Genomic DNA, 16426 nt, shown 5'->3' with positions numbered 1-16426 from the left:
TTAAAGCTAAGAAACGGCATTTGTGTAATAAAGAATATTTATTGTTTCATCTGAACACTATTTTTCCTTTCAAATCATCTCCTTCACCTGAGAATGCAGAGGCGATATATTTTCAGAGTTAATTACAGCGGTATGTTCAATCTTAGTTTCACAATCAAACAGTATCTGCAGTACAATCCAAGTCCCTGAACAAGTGGCACTACAGGGACAAAATGTAGTAAGAGTTACACTTCTGGGTCACTCCAATACAAAAGAATTGGTTTTCACAATAAGCAAAAACAGTGTGAAGATCTGTTTCCATACCTTTTGTTGTATACATAAAGCTAGAAGGAAAGACCAGTATAATGAACTTTGGACTTGGAGTCAGAGACTCTGTAACCAAGTTCTGGCTCTATCCTTTTAGGATGTAAACTTCAGAGAGAGGAGGGCAGGAGGGGGAAGAGACGGAATCAGCAACCAGTTTTTCAGGGCTCCTAGGACTCTGACCATACAGTCACTGCAATACTGCCTGGCTCACAGGGGAGTCCTCAAAGGTGCCTGAAGATTATAAAGTGCCATACTGAAAGAAGCATTGCTAAGATGCAGTATCAACATCACCAATACATTTCCATTAATTAATTAATTCTTGGGTAACTTGCAAAATCAAACACAAATACTGACTTTGTATGCCCCAGGTGGGAAAGAAACTCCTCCTTGCAAGGACAGCTCTGGGCAGCTAAGTCTTTCTAGTAGCTCATTGCACTGCTAGGGCTTGCTACCAATGCCATCGCAGCACTGTAACAAACTCACTGCCAGTATTTTCACTGGAAATCGTCTTCTAGAAGACCTGTAAACTTGAGCAAAAACTGGTTGAGATGCTCAGAGAAATGGGGGAGAGGACAGGAGAACAATATCAAGTGCAACAGTCTGTCCCCTCCTAAGATCAAAATGTGTCATGGCATAATACAAACTCACAGACAGCCCAGGGAAAGGAAATAACTTAGCATTCCTCAGTTTTAATTGATCATGGAATCCCCTCCCAAGGCAGCTTTTCTCTTACAACTCTATTTACTGTGCATACAAGTGCTATAGGGAACTTTCCACTTTTCTCTTTTTTTATTTATTTGTGACAAAAGTGGCTGAGCCGTGAGGAAGACAGGAGCAGCAGAAGGCAGGCTGATGGAGAGGATGTGCTCCATCTGAAGTCGGTTGCTAACTGGCTGCTGCGTAAGCTACTTTACCCATACATTGTCTCCTTCTCTAAAACAAACGCATACCCTGATTACAACAGTCCCTCCAGGCACCGAGCTTTTGTGACACTGGTAAGAAGACTCTACCTACAATTCTCCAAGTCGTTTTAAGCTATTGAGAAGGCTGTTTCATGGGTTCAGATATTAGTTTTCCTCCAGACCTTAGTGAGTTAACACATTTGATAGCATAATGAGCAAAGACTAGAAACTGATAAAATAAATAAATAAATAGGAAATAAATACTAGTTACTCTTTGCAGGGACAAAAATTTGGGAGTATATCGCCAGAAGCAATCTTCACTGTGAAAGGGGCAAAGTCCCACTCGGAAAGGCTGTGGGAGGCCCGCAGAAGACACTGGAAGGTTAGGACTGGCGCGTGGAAAGTATTTTCCCATAGGCCAGGGTAAAACCTCAGGATACCACCTAAACAAATGTATCCTAGTCTAAACCTATTGGCCGGAGGTTCCCAGCACTTCGTGCCACCCTTCTCAGTCACCTAGAAGAGTGGAAACCGAGAAATGCAGAAGTCCCGAGAGCATGGTGAGAGCATGGTGAGTCCATATGAAGGCCAGGGGAGCTAGAAGACTTTCCTGCACTGTACACTGGTACAAACAGCCGGCATGCCCAAAGCCAGAGTTTGGACACAGGGCCTCAACAGAACCCATCTTGGTCACCACTTTCCAATCCAGGCTCATCTCAGAGCCCCAAGGAAAGCAGCAGGTTCTCAGGGAAGAAGGGTCAGGACTCTCACGGATGTAATTATCTAATCCTGGCAGCCAAAGAGGCTGGCACATAGCTGCTGAAAATAAGAGTGTGAGATCAGGCAGGATGTACAAAACAAGGAACTTACACCTCCAGACCTGCACCTCGTTCTTGTAGCAAAAACAGCAGTAAATGGGTGAGCACAGCTTGTTAGCTCCCCTTGTAACCCTGCAGCTGACAGAAATCGGTAAACTAACCCGTAATCTAGCTGTTCAATCCAAGATGCTATGGAGGATTTCTGCTCTCAGTTTTACTCAGCTACTTTTGCTTCATGGGTGCATTCTCCTGAGCAATGAGGTCCTGGTCACACACACATACACACACACACAAATGCACACACATGTACATGTATAAAGTAGCCAAAAAGTCTGCTTACAAGTGATGCCCAGACAAGGAGTTAGGCAGAATGGGAAACGTGGCTTCTAATGCCGTAGAGGAGTCAGGAGGGTAGGAAGGAATGGATATTCTGTTTCAGGACATCAACCAATGTCAGGAGCCATAATGGGACAAGCTAATAACTAGCAGGTGATCATCCTGAAATGGCCTGCTTTGGATTATGTAATCTGCGACAGGTGTGCCCTTCTTTTTTTTTTTTTTTTTTTTTAAAGATTTATTTATTTATTATATGTAAGTACACTGTAGCTGTCTTCAGACACTCCAGAAGAGGGCGCTAGATCTCATTACGGATGGTTGTGAGCCACCATGTGGTTGCTGGGATTTGAACTCTGGACCTTCGGAAGAGCAGTCGGGTGCTCTTACCCACTGAGCCATCTCACCAGCCCCCATGGTGTGCCCTTCTTAAGCAAGGCTGTGAGGGATTCATTTTAGGAAAGATTCCTGCTATTAATATGCTTTTCCTGTTATTAACATATATAACAATCACTAAGTAATAGCACACCCTTTTGGAGCAGATGTCTGCAGATCTACAAAGATGTACTGCCTTGTGGTGGTGCTATCCAGACAAACAGGTAATGTCTTAAGTCTTAATGATGATCCTATAAAAATTCCTCAAGTTATATCTGTCATTATTAAGCTCTTTTATAGCGGGACTGCTATTAGGTCCTTTCTAATAGTCAAAACTACAATGAGAACTCTGCCAGTTTCCCAAGTGTCACCAGTTAATTGCTCTTCATGGTAACCAGACTTTTCCTTCTTAGAACATATTCCAAGAGGCTGTAAAATAATTAACCAAAGGTCATAAAAAGGGAACTAACGACTTATTATAGGTGCTAGGAAAGAAGATAAAATATTGACTAGGGGGCTGGAGAGATGGCTCAGTGGGTAAGAGAACTGATAGCTCTTCTGAAGGTCCTGAATTCAAATCCCAGCAACCACATTGTGGCTCACAACCATCTGTAATGGGATCGGATGCTCTCTTCTGGTGTGTCTGAAGACAGCTACCGTGTACTTACATATAATAATAAATAAATCTTAAAAGAAAAAAAAAGCAAGAAAAAAGAAAAAGAGCTGTCTTAAAAAAATGGGTTTATCTATACAAAATTTCACTAATAACTTAGTTATGGTTTTAAACCTTCAGTGAACCTGTAGAGCTGAGACAGGTTATGGATGCTTAGTCAGAAAATTAATCCTAATGGATGTAGACACTCTTTCTTGTAAACGTATTATTTCAATTTATGACTTGATTCTTTTGTGTGAACTTGTGATGAACTTTGTAACATGTAATCATGTATTCTTTGTTTTTTTGTTTTTTGTTTGTTTTGTTTTTCAAGACAGGGTTTCTCTGTATAGCCCTGGCTGTCCTGGAACTCACTTTGTAGCCCAGGCTGGCCTCGAACTCGTGATCCTCCCGCTTCTGCCTCCTTCAGCAAATCCTACCGGCGTGTGCCACCACAACCAGCCATGTATTCTTAAAGATGTATACGTACTGAGGACGAAGAGATGAGAAGGAGAGAGAGAGAGAATAATTTTTTCCTTTCCCCAATTAGGATCTTTCTCCTTTTCCCCTTAGACAGCTTTCATGGGCAACTTTTGACAACTCAGTAATAAGTGCTATAATCATTTTCTAAGTGTCCCTTCCTGAGACTTTTGATTAGCAGGCAGAAAGTTAGAGCCCAGCAGTTCCTGCTGAGATATTACAAAGGCTATTTACTTAATCGCTGTTTTTAGGAAGAGATGCTAAGTGCCAGAAACTGCAGTTTGCTGTGGCTGGCCCCTGGCAAACCAAGAAGTTTATTATGGCTGCTGCCACTGGTCGGCCTACCGCCTGCTTTGTTCCCAGAGGGAATTTTCTATTTCTTCTTCTTGTTCCTATATTCTGTCTCAAAGTTGGAAGAATGTCTGAGCAACTGGAAAAGCTGCAAGTAGATACAGAGGAACTGGAGAAACAAACAAACAAACGGATGAAATGGGTCCTTCTACTTGTTTTTGAAAGGTTTACAGAATTGGCTGTGCTGGAAGCTCTTGAAAAGCGCCTGAAAGGCAAGAACAAAAGGGCTCAAGAAGCAGTGACTGAGAGCAGGAGCTTCCAGCAGGATGAATAAAGGATAGAAGGCCAATCATACCCAGTACTGCCCACTTTCAGTTTCAAGTCCCCACAGCCAGGGGCTGGGGAGACATGCAGGAAAAGCTGAAAGAGCCTGTTGGGAAAGAAAGGGTTAATCTCAGGCCAGCCATGTGGGTAGAGGAGAGGCCTTGGATTATAAAATCTCCATCAGGTTTTCCCAGTGATTGTAAAGCACATGCCTGCTAATGGTGCGGGTTACAATCATAAGATAACATGGCGCCCTATAGAAATGATAGATCTGAGGCATTTTAAAGAGTCTGTGATTTCCTATGTAATGCATTCCCCTTATGTAAAAGATAAAGTAACCAAGCTATCCAAAATAGAATTATTTCCCAGGATTGGAAGGGATTGGTGCTGTACTGGAGGTTGGTCAGCAGTTACTATGGTTAACATGGTAGAGGAAGGAAGCCTGGAATATTGAACAATGAAGTAGAGAATGGGGACTGAATAAAGATCAAGTGCTTGGTGAAGGGTGGTATTCGGATCTACAAAATGCACATTCAATCTGATGATGCCATTATAGAACAATGTGGCTTGGCAGCTTTAAGAGCTTGGAGACAAAGTAAAGGAGCCCAAGGAAAGAGCCACATTTACTAAGATTATATAAGCTCTGGGGAAGCCTTTACAGATTTCTTGCAAAGATTTGTTTCAGCTGTAAACAAAGCCATATAAGACCCTGATTCCAGACAGGTGTTGTTAGAGATGGTGACATCTGAGAATGCTAATACACAATGTGAAAGTGTTATTAGATTATTAGAGCCGTGGGAGTGCCAATGGATGAGTGGATAAGGGACACAACTGATATTGGCTCTCACAAACATCAAGCTAATACAATAGTATAAGCTATAGCTAGAGGTCTCAGATATAAAAATGCGCAGTGTTTTAATTGTGGTGAATTCAGCCATTTACAAAGAAATTGTGACCAAGTGGCTAAAAGCCTCAGATTTCAAAATGTCCATGTGATAACTGTAAGAAATATGATACTTTCTGAGCACAATAACGAAATGCCTGGTGCGTCAACTGTGGGTTCTCCAAAAGAATACCTAGGCTTCCCAGGGTTTACAGGTGCTCTGCAAGTGCTCTCACTGGATAAATAAGGGCAGGCACAAAAGGGACACACGAGGTAATCTCTTGCCATCAGGAAATGAAAAGGGGTAGGAGTAGGAGGCTGCCAGCTTGAGGCCCCACAGTGTTTCCCTCTGGCCATCCAGATTACAAGCAGGCAACAACAAAGAGGACAACAGCAACAACCAGTAACTAAGTATTTCTGATCTTATATTGGTGCTCTAGATTTGACCACAGATAAACCTTGTACTGGCTAGTTGTGTGTCAACTTGACACAGCTGGAGTTATCACAGAGAAAGGAGCTTCAGTTGAGGAAATGCCTCCATGAGATCCAACTGTAAGGCATTTTCTCAATTAGTGATCAAGGGGGAAAGGCCCCTTGTGGGAGGGACCATCTCTGGGCTGGTAGTCTTGAGCAAGCCAGGGGAAGCAAGCCAGTAAAGAACATCCCTCCATGGCCTGTGCATCAGCTCTTGCTCCCTGACCTGCTTGAGTTCCAGTCCTGACTTCTTTCAGTGATGTAAGCTGAATAAACCCTTTCCTCCCCAACTACTTCTTGGTCATGATGTTTGTGCAGGAATAGAAACCCTGACTAAAACAGATTGGTACCAGGAATGGGGTATTCCCGTGACAACCTGGCCATGTTTTGGGGAGGACTGTGGAAGGACTTTGGAACTTTGGGCCAGAAGATCCATTCGGTGTTAAGAGCTCTGTTGAATGTTGTGTAGGAACTTGGAAGATAATGTTGAGAAGAGTGCAGAAGATGGAGGCCTGGCTTGTGAAATTTCAGAGGGAAGATTAAAGAACTTTGCATTATTGGGACCATTGATGCTGGTTTGCTGGAGCTAAGAAATTAGCAGTGATTAAGAAGAGACCAGCATCATTGAGGTGACATCTTTTGGGAGGTGTTTTTTGAGAGCACAGAGGCTGTGTTCCAGAGATAGCCAAGGTTGTACCTTGTGCTGTGGCTGGACTTGGTAATGTGTAAGGGTCACCCCGGTGGTACTGGTTTTGAAGGCATGAAGGGGTCACGCAGAGCAGCTGAGGCTCGGCACTGTGAGAGGCCATGGAAGGCCATTGGTGAAAGTGCAGCCTCAGCTGCAATTGATGTCCCAGGACTGAAGGGGTCATGTAAAGGAGTTGAGGCTTGGCACCATGAAGAGAGCCTATGAGAGGCTATTGGTGAAACATAGTTACAGCAGAAGACAGCAGTGTTTACAGATGCCAGTACCATGAGATGACCACCAAGGACAGCAGCAGCAGTGGAACACAGGCAGCTGGAGCCTAGAAGACAAGATGTGTGCTACAAAGGGCATGGCTGGAGAAATGACCCAAGCCCTTGTAGGAGCCCAGAAGATTGTGAGTTGGATCCCAGTCATTGGATAGTTGGAGTTTAATTTTTGCTTTTGATTGTGACTGTGCCCTGATATTTTTCCCTCTTGAAGGAAGAAACTATTTTAGTGGAGCCCACAGTTAAGAGACTTTTAATTGTAAAAAGACTTTGGGGTTTTAAAAGAGATGGATATTTTAAAGAGATTGAAATTTTAAGAATTGCAAAGACTGTGGGACTTTTAAAGTTATTTAGATCTTGGGGATGAGTAAGAATGTAAGGGTTGAGGCTTACTAGTGATGTGTTTGTTATAGATGGGAATTTCAAAGAAATTTTAATTGTGGCTTGAGAGAGAGAGAGAGAGAGAGATGCAAAGTAATGCAGGGGACAATGAAAGTTTAAAAACTGCTGTTTCCCTACACTAAGGGTGAAGCTGCTCCAGTAGAAAGAACAGGGGGACTTGGGAGTACTGAAAAACGTGTGCTTTAGCAAACAGTGAGTAGTTAATGACCAAAGTTAAACTTTAGGCAAATAGTGTTGAATTAGGAGGTTTGGTGGATACAGGAGCTGATGTGACTATCATTTCCCCAAAACCGTGGAACTCTGAATGGCCACTTCAGAATGTTCATACACAGTTTATGGGAATTTGTAGATTACCTCAAATAAAAAAAAGTGTACAATGGGTTAGGACCAGAAGGGCAAACAGGGAAGCTGAGACCTTATGTGGCTGACATACCCATAAATTTATGGGGAAGGGATCTTTTACAACAACATGGTTGGTACTCAAATATTCCTGCAATCCCAGAGACAGCTCATGATGAAACTGTAGGGAGATGGTAGATGTTCCTGGGAAAGATACTGATATGTGTCATCAAAAACAATCACGGGCTGTTCCAGGGATTGAGTGAGTTTCCAAATCACAATAGTCCTACCCTAAAATAGTTGGCTGACAAGCCTGTATGGGTAGAGCAGTGGCCCTTAATTGAGGAAAACCTGCAGGCACGTGAGCAGCTAGTACAACAAAGAGCAGGTGGAGGCTCACCATACAGGAGAGTCTAACAATCCATGGAATTCGCCTGTGTTTGTTAAAAAAAGGAAAAAAATAAAACATACAAACAAAAACAAAAATGAAATCAGGAAAATAGAGTATGTTATCAGATTTAAGAATGCTGAACAGAGTAATTCAACCACTGAGACATTTACAGCCAGGAATTCCTTTACCTTCTTCATGACCTAACTCATAGCCTATGACAATTGATTTAAAAGAGTGTTTTTTCACAATCCTTCTGCATGAGCATGATAAGAAAGGATTTGCTTTCTTAGCACCTACTTATCATAACAGTGGTCCAATAAATGCTCCCAAGTGGAATGCTAAATAGTCCGGCTTTATGTCAGTATTTTAAGCAACAACAGCTAGAAATAACTTGTAGGCAATTCCCTCAATCTATCATATCTCATTACATGGAAGATGTACTGTTGGCTAATTCTGACAAAGATACTTTAGAGAAAATGTTTTTAAAAAACACAAAGAATTCTGCCATGCTGGGAATTACAGATCGCTCCTGTAAAATACAGAGAGTAGATTTGATTAACTATTTGGGTTATAAAATATTAACCATAAAAGGTACAGATCTGTAGAGATCAGTTGCAAACTCTTAATGCTTTTCAAAAATTAATGGGAAATATTAATTGGCTATGGCCTACAACCAGATTAACTCAAGTAACTTATTTCAACCATTACGAGTAAATTCAAACTTAAAACAGTATAGAATGGTTAACAGTGAAAGAGTTTACTCACAGCAAGATGCATATGTGGATCACACAGAGCCTAAGCTTGATTGTATTTTCATTTTTCTGCCATCAACTCATTCTCTTACGTGGCTCATTATACAAAGGGAAGATAGAATTATAGATGGATTTTCTTAATACACAAATTAAAAAGTTAAAAATTTACATATATAGAAAAGGTTTCTGATTTAATTATAAAAGGTAGAATAAGACTATATCAATTATCAGTAACAGACACAGCTGAAATTGTGGTGCCTTTTACTAATGCTGAGATTATGTCACTATGTGTAATCAATGAAGATTTGCAAAGCATGTAGCAACTATTTGTGAGAAATAAACAAATATCTCCAAAGCAAGCATCTTCAATTTACAAAAAGAACTAATTGGATTCTCCCAAGTATTGTAAAGGGAACACCAATTCCTGAAGCGCCTACATTCTATCCTGATGCAAGTAAGTTGAGGACGGAAGGCTGTAAGTCAGACAAAATAAGCAAAGTGATCCAAAGCCCACAAAGTTCAGTTCAAAAATCAGAGTTGTATGCAATCCTATTGTTAGATTTCTCTGAATCTCTTAATAATTACTGACTCTCAATATGCAGAAAGAGTTGTTTTGTATATAGAAACTGCTGAATTTGTTCCGGATGGTTCAGAATTAATCTTATTTGTGCAACTGCAACTGGCAATCAGAAATAGACACTTTCCATTGTATATTGAATATGAGACTCATATTCAGTCTCATACAGGTTGAGCAGTCTATTGGCACAAGGAAATGAAGAAATTGACCAATTATCAATGGGAAATGTATTAGAAGCCTCAAAATTTCATGAAAAAACCCCACCATGTTAAAAATAAAGGTTTAAATTATTTTCTATGATTTGGCAACAAGCCGAGGAGATAAAAAAATGCCTTACTTATTCTCTGTATAACCAAAGTTCATTACCTGATGAGTAGTCCTAGGAGTGCTAAAGGAAATGAAATCTGGCAGACGGATGATGTGTTCCATTTTGCAGAATTTCTAACACTACAGTTTGCACACCATACCACTGATTCATATTCAGTCCCAATGCGCAACTGCTTTGAGTTCCGAAAAGCTGGTTCCGTAATTGCACATTTATTGGAAATAACAGAAGTTTGGAGGACACCTGCACAAATTAATACTGACAATGCATTCTCACATGTCTTCAGTGAGATGAAGCAATTCTTTGCATATTATAATATAAAGCATGTTACAGATATCACACAATCCTACAAGACAAGCAGTTGTACAAAGATCTAGCTGCATTTTTAAAGAAATGCTAATAAAACAAAAAGGAAGAGTAAAGACCCTGTAAAGACAGACTAGTGCTTTGTTAACTTTAAATTTTTTTAAAAGAAAAACCTCAGTTATGGTTTGTGATTATGATTTAGTTTAACCCCAGGTGTGGGATATGGGGCTGCTTCAGATTGTCCACAGCAGCTATGATTCGTCTCATGGTCTGGCAGGGGCACGATTCTGCCAGCTGAAGGTTGTTTACCTTAATCCGAGGGTCTGCTGAGAGCCCGGGGGGGGGGTGGCTGCTGCTCCCCATGCTGCTGCTGATTCCTGCTGCTGCGGGTGTGTTGCTGGTTTGCTGGTTGGAGAAGTCCTGACAATGAAGACTGGACTTTCCTCTAGGAAATTTGACATCCCTAATCAGAAGGAAGTAGTCCAAAGAGATCTATGCCCTCTTTCCCTCTAACCTTTCCTCACTGACCTAGTGTTGGGGGTTGGAAGGGATCGGGGTGGAGAAGAGAGGCAGGTAAAAGAACCCAATAAAGTAGCCAAAAAGTCTACCTATACATGCACATGAACACACACACACACACACACACACCACAAACCAACAAACAGCAGCAGCAGCAACAACAACAACAAAAAACCAAAAACCAAACCAGCCACCAGCCATATATATTCTCTTCTTCTCAGGTCAAATTCTATTCAAACTCTTCAAGGTAAGTTATGTTAGGGACTAAAAGACTCTTACCACCTCATGTTATCTATTCTCTCTCTGTCCTAGGAAAATTCCGTAAAACTGCTTCCCTGTGCCTGACACTTGCTAGGATGTTTTTCCAACTGGCAGCCTTCCTGGATTCACTGTAGCGATGGAGTAGTTTGAGTCTCCGGATCAGGTCATTGTGGGGGACTTCTGTTCTTAAAATTTCAGGACAGACTTATACCACTACCACGAATTTAGGAAGCTCTAAACTTAGAGCTCAGAGTTCCCCTAGAAATTCACATTCAAATTGAGAACTATCCTACCAACAAGTATGAATCAGCTCAAACTTAGTTTTTTGCAAATTTGCTTTTACATGACTAAAAGCACACTGGAGCAACATAATTTGTAGATGTATACAAACTCACTGTATATATTTGCTGCTTATGAGCATGTGCTAATTATAAACTTATCACAATATAGTTTGAAAAACTTGGTTTCTCTCAACCATTTTAATGTAAGAATTTTAGATTTAGTATGATTTACATGATCTGGCTGGCATTTAAGGTGAGAGAAGCCATCGTGGGAGTCATCGCCCACAGCCCACTGTGGTCCTTGGCATGGTGCCTAGAATTTACTAATGCTCAAGAAAAGTATTAATGAGCAAATGACCAACTTATTAAGGAACTGAGTAAGTGGTTTAGTGGTCAGATCTAACAGATGATGGATTAACAGGTCATAATGTTGAAGGATTCATGATACAACCAGGAAACCAGCATGAGCTATACTATACATAGCATGTCAGATGGCACTGCAGTATGTGTGGGTTTTATTTATTTATTTATTGGTTTTTTCCAGACAGGGTTTCTCTGTATAGCCCTGCAGGCTGTCCTGGAACTCACTTTGTAGACCAGGCTGGCCTCAAACTCAGAAATCTGCCTGCCTCTGCCTCCCAAGTGCTGGGATTAAAGGCGTGTGCCACCACCGCCCGGCATGTGTGGGTTTTATTAATCAATCAAGTTATAAAGTTAGTAAGAAGTTTTAAGAAAAATTTTAGTCTTAAGTGCTTTCAAAAACAAATCAAAACCCCCTTCTGCTGCCCAGGCACAGCTGGAAAGGGCACGGCACTAGGAGCTGGGCTCAGGTTACAGCCATGTCCTGTGTCACGAAGCAGGACAACTCTTTCACATGTATGGAATAAATGAGAACCTCTGCTGACAGGACTGGGAAACTGCCAAAGCCATAAGAAATGCATTCTGCAGATGTAACATCAGAAGACAGGGGATAAGTTACAACACTTGGTGGCTTTGCACTGCTGCTGTCCTGAAGCTTAGCCCCCCAACCCCGCCCCCAGGGTGACACTCCCCAGAGTACAAAGCTCCAAGAGCTGATGTGAAATGCGTGTAAAGTAATGTGCACAAAGGCTGTGTAAAGTATAAAGCACTATGCCGGTTGTGTCAGATCTGAGATACGTGCAAAGTTATAGTCCAACTCAGCAAGCATTCGTCTAGACTCCCGAGTACAAGGCACCGTGCTAAGGGGAAGAAATTCTGCTGCTAAGCAACTGAGGGCACACATGACAAACCCAGGGACCACTGCACCTCAGTCTGTGCTTGTATTGTAAAGCAGGTGAGAGAGGAAGGCTGACGGCAGGGATCTGTAGCCGCTCAGTAGGCGGCATCTTTTCAGCGTGGTCGGAAGAGTTGTAGAAACCTGGCAACCTGGCTGAGAGGAAGAGCTGCACTCCTCCTGCGTCTGTCTCTCCTCTCAGCACAGGGAGCCATCTTTACCCTTTTCTGCTTACTGAACCATACTCCACAGGGAAAACTTTCTCACTGAAAAGGGCTAAACTCCTACAGCAGAAGGAACATTACACTGGGTATACACTTAATAGTAGGTCGTTCAGAATCCTTAAAGTAACTTATAAACAAACACTGCAGCAGATAATCAGAGAGGGCAAGTTCAAGCCTTGGTACCAGTGCATCAACTGCGACTTTCAAGTCATCTTAGCATGAGCTGTGAGCAGACACAATTCTCAACTTTCAAGCTGTGTTTTAAAATGCGAAGCGGCCTAGAGCAAGTTCTCTCTCACTTGGCGTTCTGCATGTAAGGCTGGGAGGCTTCTGCTTCTTTTCTGGGTACCCCTGCCTGCCAGACACGGCTGTCAGAACAGAGGCCAACGCTTGCAGGACTCATTGTCAAAGTGAGACTCCCCAGAGAAGTCACTGCAGTGAAGCCAGGTCAATCTACTGAAGATTTCAGATCTTCAGAGATGTCACGGAAAGTCCTAAAAAAAAAAAAAAGGAAGAGAGAATGGTTGGCTTTGCTTTGGAAAGGAGTGGGGTTAGCAAAACTACAAGGAGGGAGGGGCAAGCCCAGAACCAGTTACCATACAACACTGTCTTCTTTCATAACCTTTAAGAGGGTAGAAGAGATTATAGTCCCTATTTTTAGCATTTTCACAAGACTGTTTCAAAATCTCTTAGTTAGCCCTCATTGTGTATAAACAGGAGCCCGGTTTGGGGCTGAGTCCATTATCTCTTATCTGGGACCTCCCCAGACTTACTTGAAGCACAATTGGCCATGTGACTGGATTTTGGCTAACGAGATATTACAGAAGTGTTGTGTAACTTGGGGGCAGTTTCTTGGCTCTTGGAACTTCTAACTAGCTGGAAAACAGATACGATGCTAAAGAGAGCAAGTCTTGCTGATCAGACTAATTGCTGATAGAGTCCTGTTCTGAAGGAGAAACCCTGGTGCTACAAAGAACCCAAGGCCTGCAGGGAGGAGGGCCAGAAGGGTAAAGGAAGGTGTTTCCATCACCTGACTTGTCTCACATAAGATAAGCTAAGTGATACCTAGTGCCGGTTGGTATTTGGACTGGATAGAAAGGTCTGATGCATCTACAATGCATCTACCTTGGGACCATGGTGGCTAAACAGCCTTTGATATAGCTGACAGGCCTGTCATAGTGTCACCTGGTAAAGTAAAGATGCTCACAGACAGCCATGGGGCCAGGGTCAGAGGTTACCAATGAACATGTGCTCCAGTATCTGATATCTTAGAAAGCCACAAGTCATGGTTGGTATAGCATTCTGATGGTAAGGGGCTAGGCTCGGGCATTTGCTTAACACTCTAGACCTGGAATGCCCCCGGACTTCTTTTTAAACAAGAAGTCCGCCTGCCTCTGCCTCTGCAGCTTGCAAGTCTGGAACTATATGAACATAGAGCAACTTGATATTTCTAAACTATATCACCTAAGCATCCTGGAAAATACTAATAGGCTCAGAACAGTAATTCACACCAGCGAAGCCAGGCCTGGTACATGCCTTCTACTCCCAGGACTCTGGAGGTTCAAACAAGTGAACTTCAGTGAGTTCCGGGCAAGTCGGGCTACAGAGAGAGAGACCATGTCTCAAAAAAACCAGAACAGATAAAGATAACACATGATGTTTTTATCATGGGATTCAGCACATGCTAAGTCTCAACAAATGTTAGAAGTGTTGTTTGTGTTACTTCTTAAACAGTGGTGGATAAAACGCACATTTCCTTTAGGCCCAGAATGCCACAGCTGGGGGTTGGTGGGGTGAATCCAACAGGCAACCACTCAGACTTAGCCACCTCTGGAAAGCAGGAGCTCCAAGCCATTATTAGGAGGAGACTAAAACAACCTAATTAACTCACTGAGCAAAACGCCCCAAAGCTTCAGAAGCAGGTTACACTGTGCCACCCCACCCCGGCCGACCGCCACCAAACCGAGCAGCTGATCCTTCTTCCTTCTTTCCGACTCCTAGCTTACCTCTGGAGAAGGGAATGAGTTTTGGACTAGGAACAACAGGCAGAGATGTGAGTGTGGCTGTGTACTAGCACAGGGTACTACACCTACAGCAGAGCTCTGTATTCAACTCATCACCCCCTCCCTGGGCTTACAACTTCCAGCTAAGAGATCTGAAGACCTTTCTGTGAGGAATTATCAGTGCACAAAAGAGACCAAAAGTCACAGCCATTAAGGGCTGCACAGGGTAGTGGACTTGTCAGATTAAATTAAAGCCACAAATGTAATAGCCCACCTACAACTTCAGTGTCTTATTTTTAACATGAGCTGAAAAACAAAGCCCTTCACTGATATCACTGCTGCTGGGTAAAGGCAAAGCCCTGTTTTTCACAATAAGCTTGGCAAAAACTGCCCACACGCATGAATGACTGATGGAAATTATGCTGGGTATCTAACAGCCCTCACATCTCCTTTCCCAGCATCCTGACCCGATGATGCAGCTTCCTACTCTTATCTTCTCTTGTCTGTATATACTGGTTTCTCTTGCTTCATCTTTCAGTGAATCTTGGTTTATATACTAAAAATCATTAGAAGACACACACACACCCACCCATACAATAAAACATTAGGAAACTCTGTCATTCTCTCTAGTAGCTTGAAGAAACTATCCTTTCTGTGCAGGTTTCCAAGCACCTGCTATGAAGAGGAAAAGCAAACAGAATGGTAGTAGTACACACTGTACTCAGGAAGCTAAAGAGCAGACTGTGAATTCAGCTGTCCTGGACTCCACAGGAAGACTGACTCAAGAAAGGGAAGAAGGGGGCTGGTGAGATGGCTCAGTGGTTAAGAGTGCCAACTGCTCTTCCAAAGGTCCAGAGTTCAAATCCCAGCAACCACATGGTAACCACATGGTGGCTCACAACCATCCATAATGAAATCTGATGCCCTATTCTGGAGTGTCTGAAGACAGCTACAGTGTAACTTACATATAATAAATAAATAAATTAAAAAAAATAAATAAAATAAAAAAGAAAGGGAAGAAGGGAGGGGAGGGAATGATCTAGTTCTAGTGTTAACAGCCCAGGTTGGTGGTGAAGCCTTTGTCAGTCACCTATATCCCTCTGTTCTAGTCTTCCTGAGAAAACGGACTTTTCTTAGCCATCAGTAAATAGGTGTCAGGATGCAGAGCTCTGGTTCTTGCATTTGGAGGCACAAGAAGGTAGATCTCCAAAATCCAAGCCAGCAAGGGCTACACAATGACACACTGAGATCCGGTCTCAATAAAAATATCAACAAACAAAATATAAAGGTGTGAACACCAATGGGCTTCTGAGCAACTGACTAACTCAGAAGTTACTTTGAACAACTCAAAAGACATGATATTTAAGACAAAGTGAACTGCAGTTCACTTTAAAATTCTACCTCGAAGGATAGAAGTGTGGAAGGGGAAACTGAGTTTGAGATATAATACATGAGATAGATAGACAAGAGATAATAGAGAGGCAGACAGAGAGACAGACAGAAGTATAGAAGTGTAAAGGGACTGTCAGACCAGCTTCTCCGTGACTCAAAGTACACAAGAATATATAATGAACCAGCAGAACTCAGTGCTTCCCCACTGATGACAAGCTGGGCAACATAATAAAGTCTCTAGAAGGTTAAACCTATTTATTCTGTTTATTTTGTTTCTAGGCTGTATGTACATCTGCATGACTTACACAGAAAACCCATTTTGTAAGGTTTTATTGTTTGATTCTGGGATAGTCTATGCTGCCCAAGCTGTTGATTCTCTTGACTCTCTGCCTTCCAAGTATTGGGGTTAGGCATGAGCCAACACACTTACCTTATTTGCAAGTTTTTAACATTAAATCTGATACACAGAAAACATTCCACTTCTAGGTATTCAAGCAAGTATAATATAATTCACAACCACTATGATGTGCATACCAGATAACAGAATCTTGTCTTTTAATAGCCATAAAATAGCATCTACCTGATGCCT

The 16426-nt window shown here is 42.2% G+C and overlaps 1 protein-coding gene across 4 annotated transcripts in view; it reads right to left on the bottom strand.

The window, feature by feature from the left end:
* Positions 1-19: 19 nt before the first annotated feature.
* The window catches only part of Tmem245 (transmembrane protein 245), an 82895-nt gene continuing 66488 nt past the window's right edge, over positions 20-16426 (bottom strand). For all 4 annotated transcript variants that reach the window (XM_029475923.2, XM_029475924.2, XM_021161326.3 and 1 more), the window contains one exon: positions 20-12936. In XM_029475923.2, coding sequence (XP_029331783.1) covers positions 12891-12936 — 46 coding nt within the window. In that variant the 3' untranslated portion in view covers positions 20-12890. The remainder of the gene's footprint in view (positions 12937-16426) is intronic.

Source organism: Mus caroli, unplaced genomic scaffold (assembly GCF_978045245.1).
Source record: "Mus caroli unplaced genomic scaffold, Mus_caroli_1 scaffold_6, whole genome shotgun sequence".
NCBI classification, from domain to species: Eukaryota; Metazoa; Chordata; class Mammalia; order Rodentia; family Muridae; genus Mus; species Mus caroli.
This window is presented reverse-complemented; position numbering and strand designations above follow the sequence as displayed.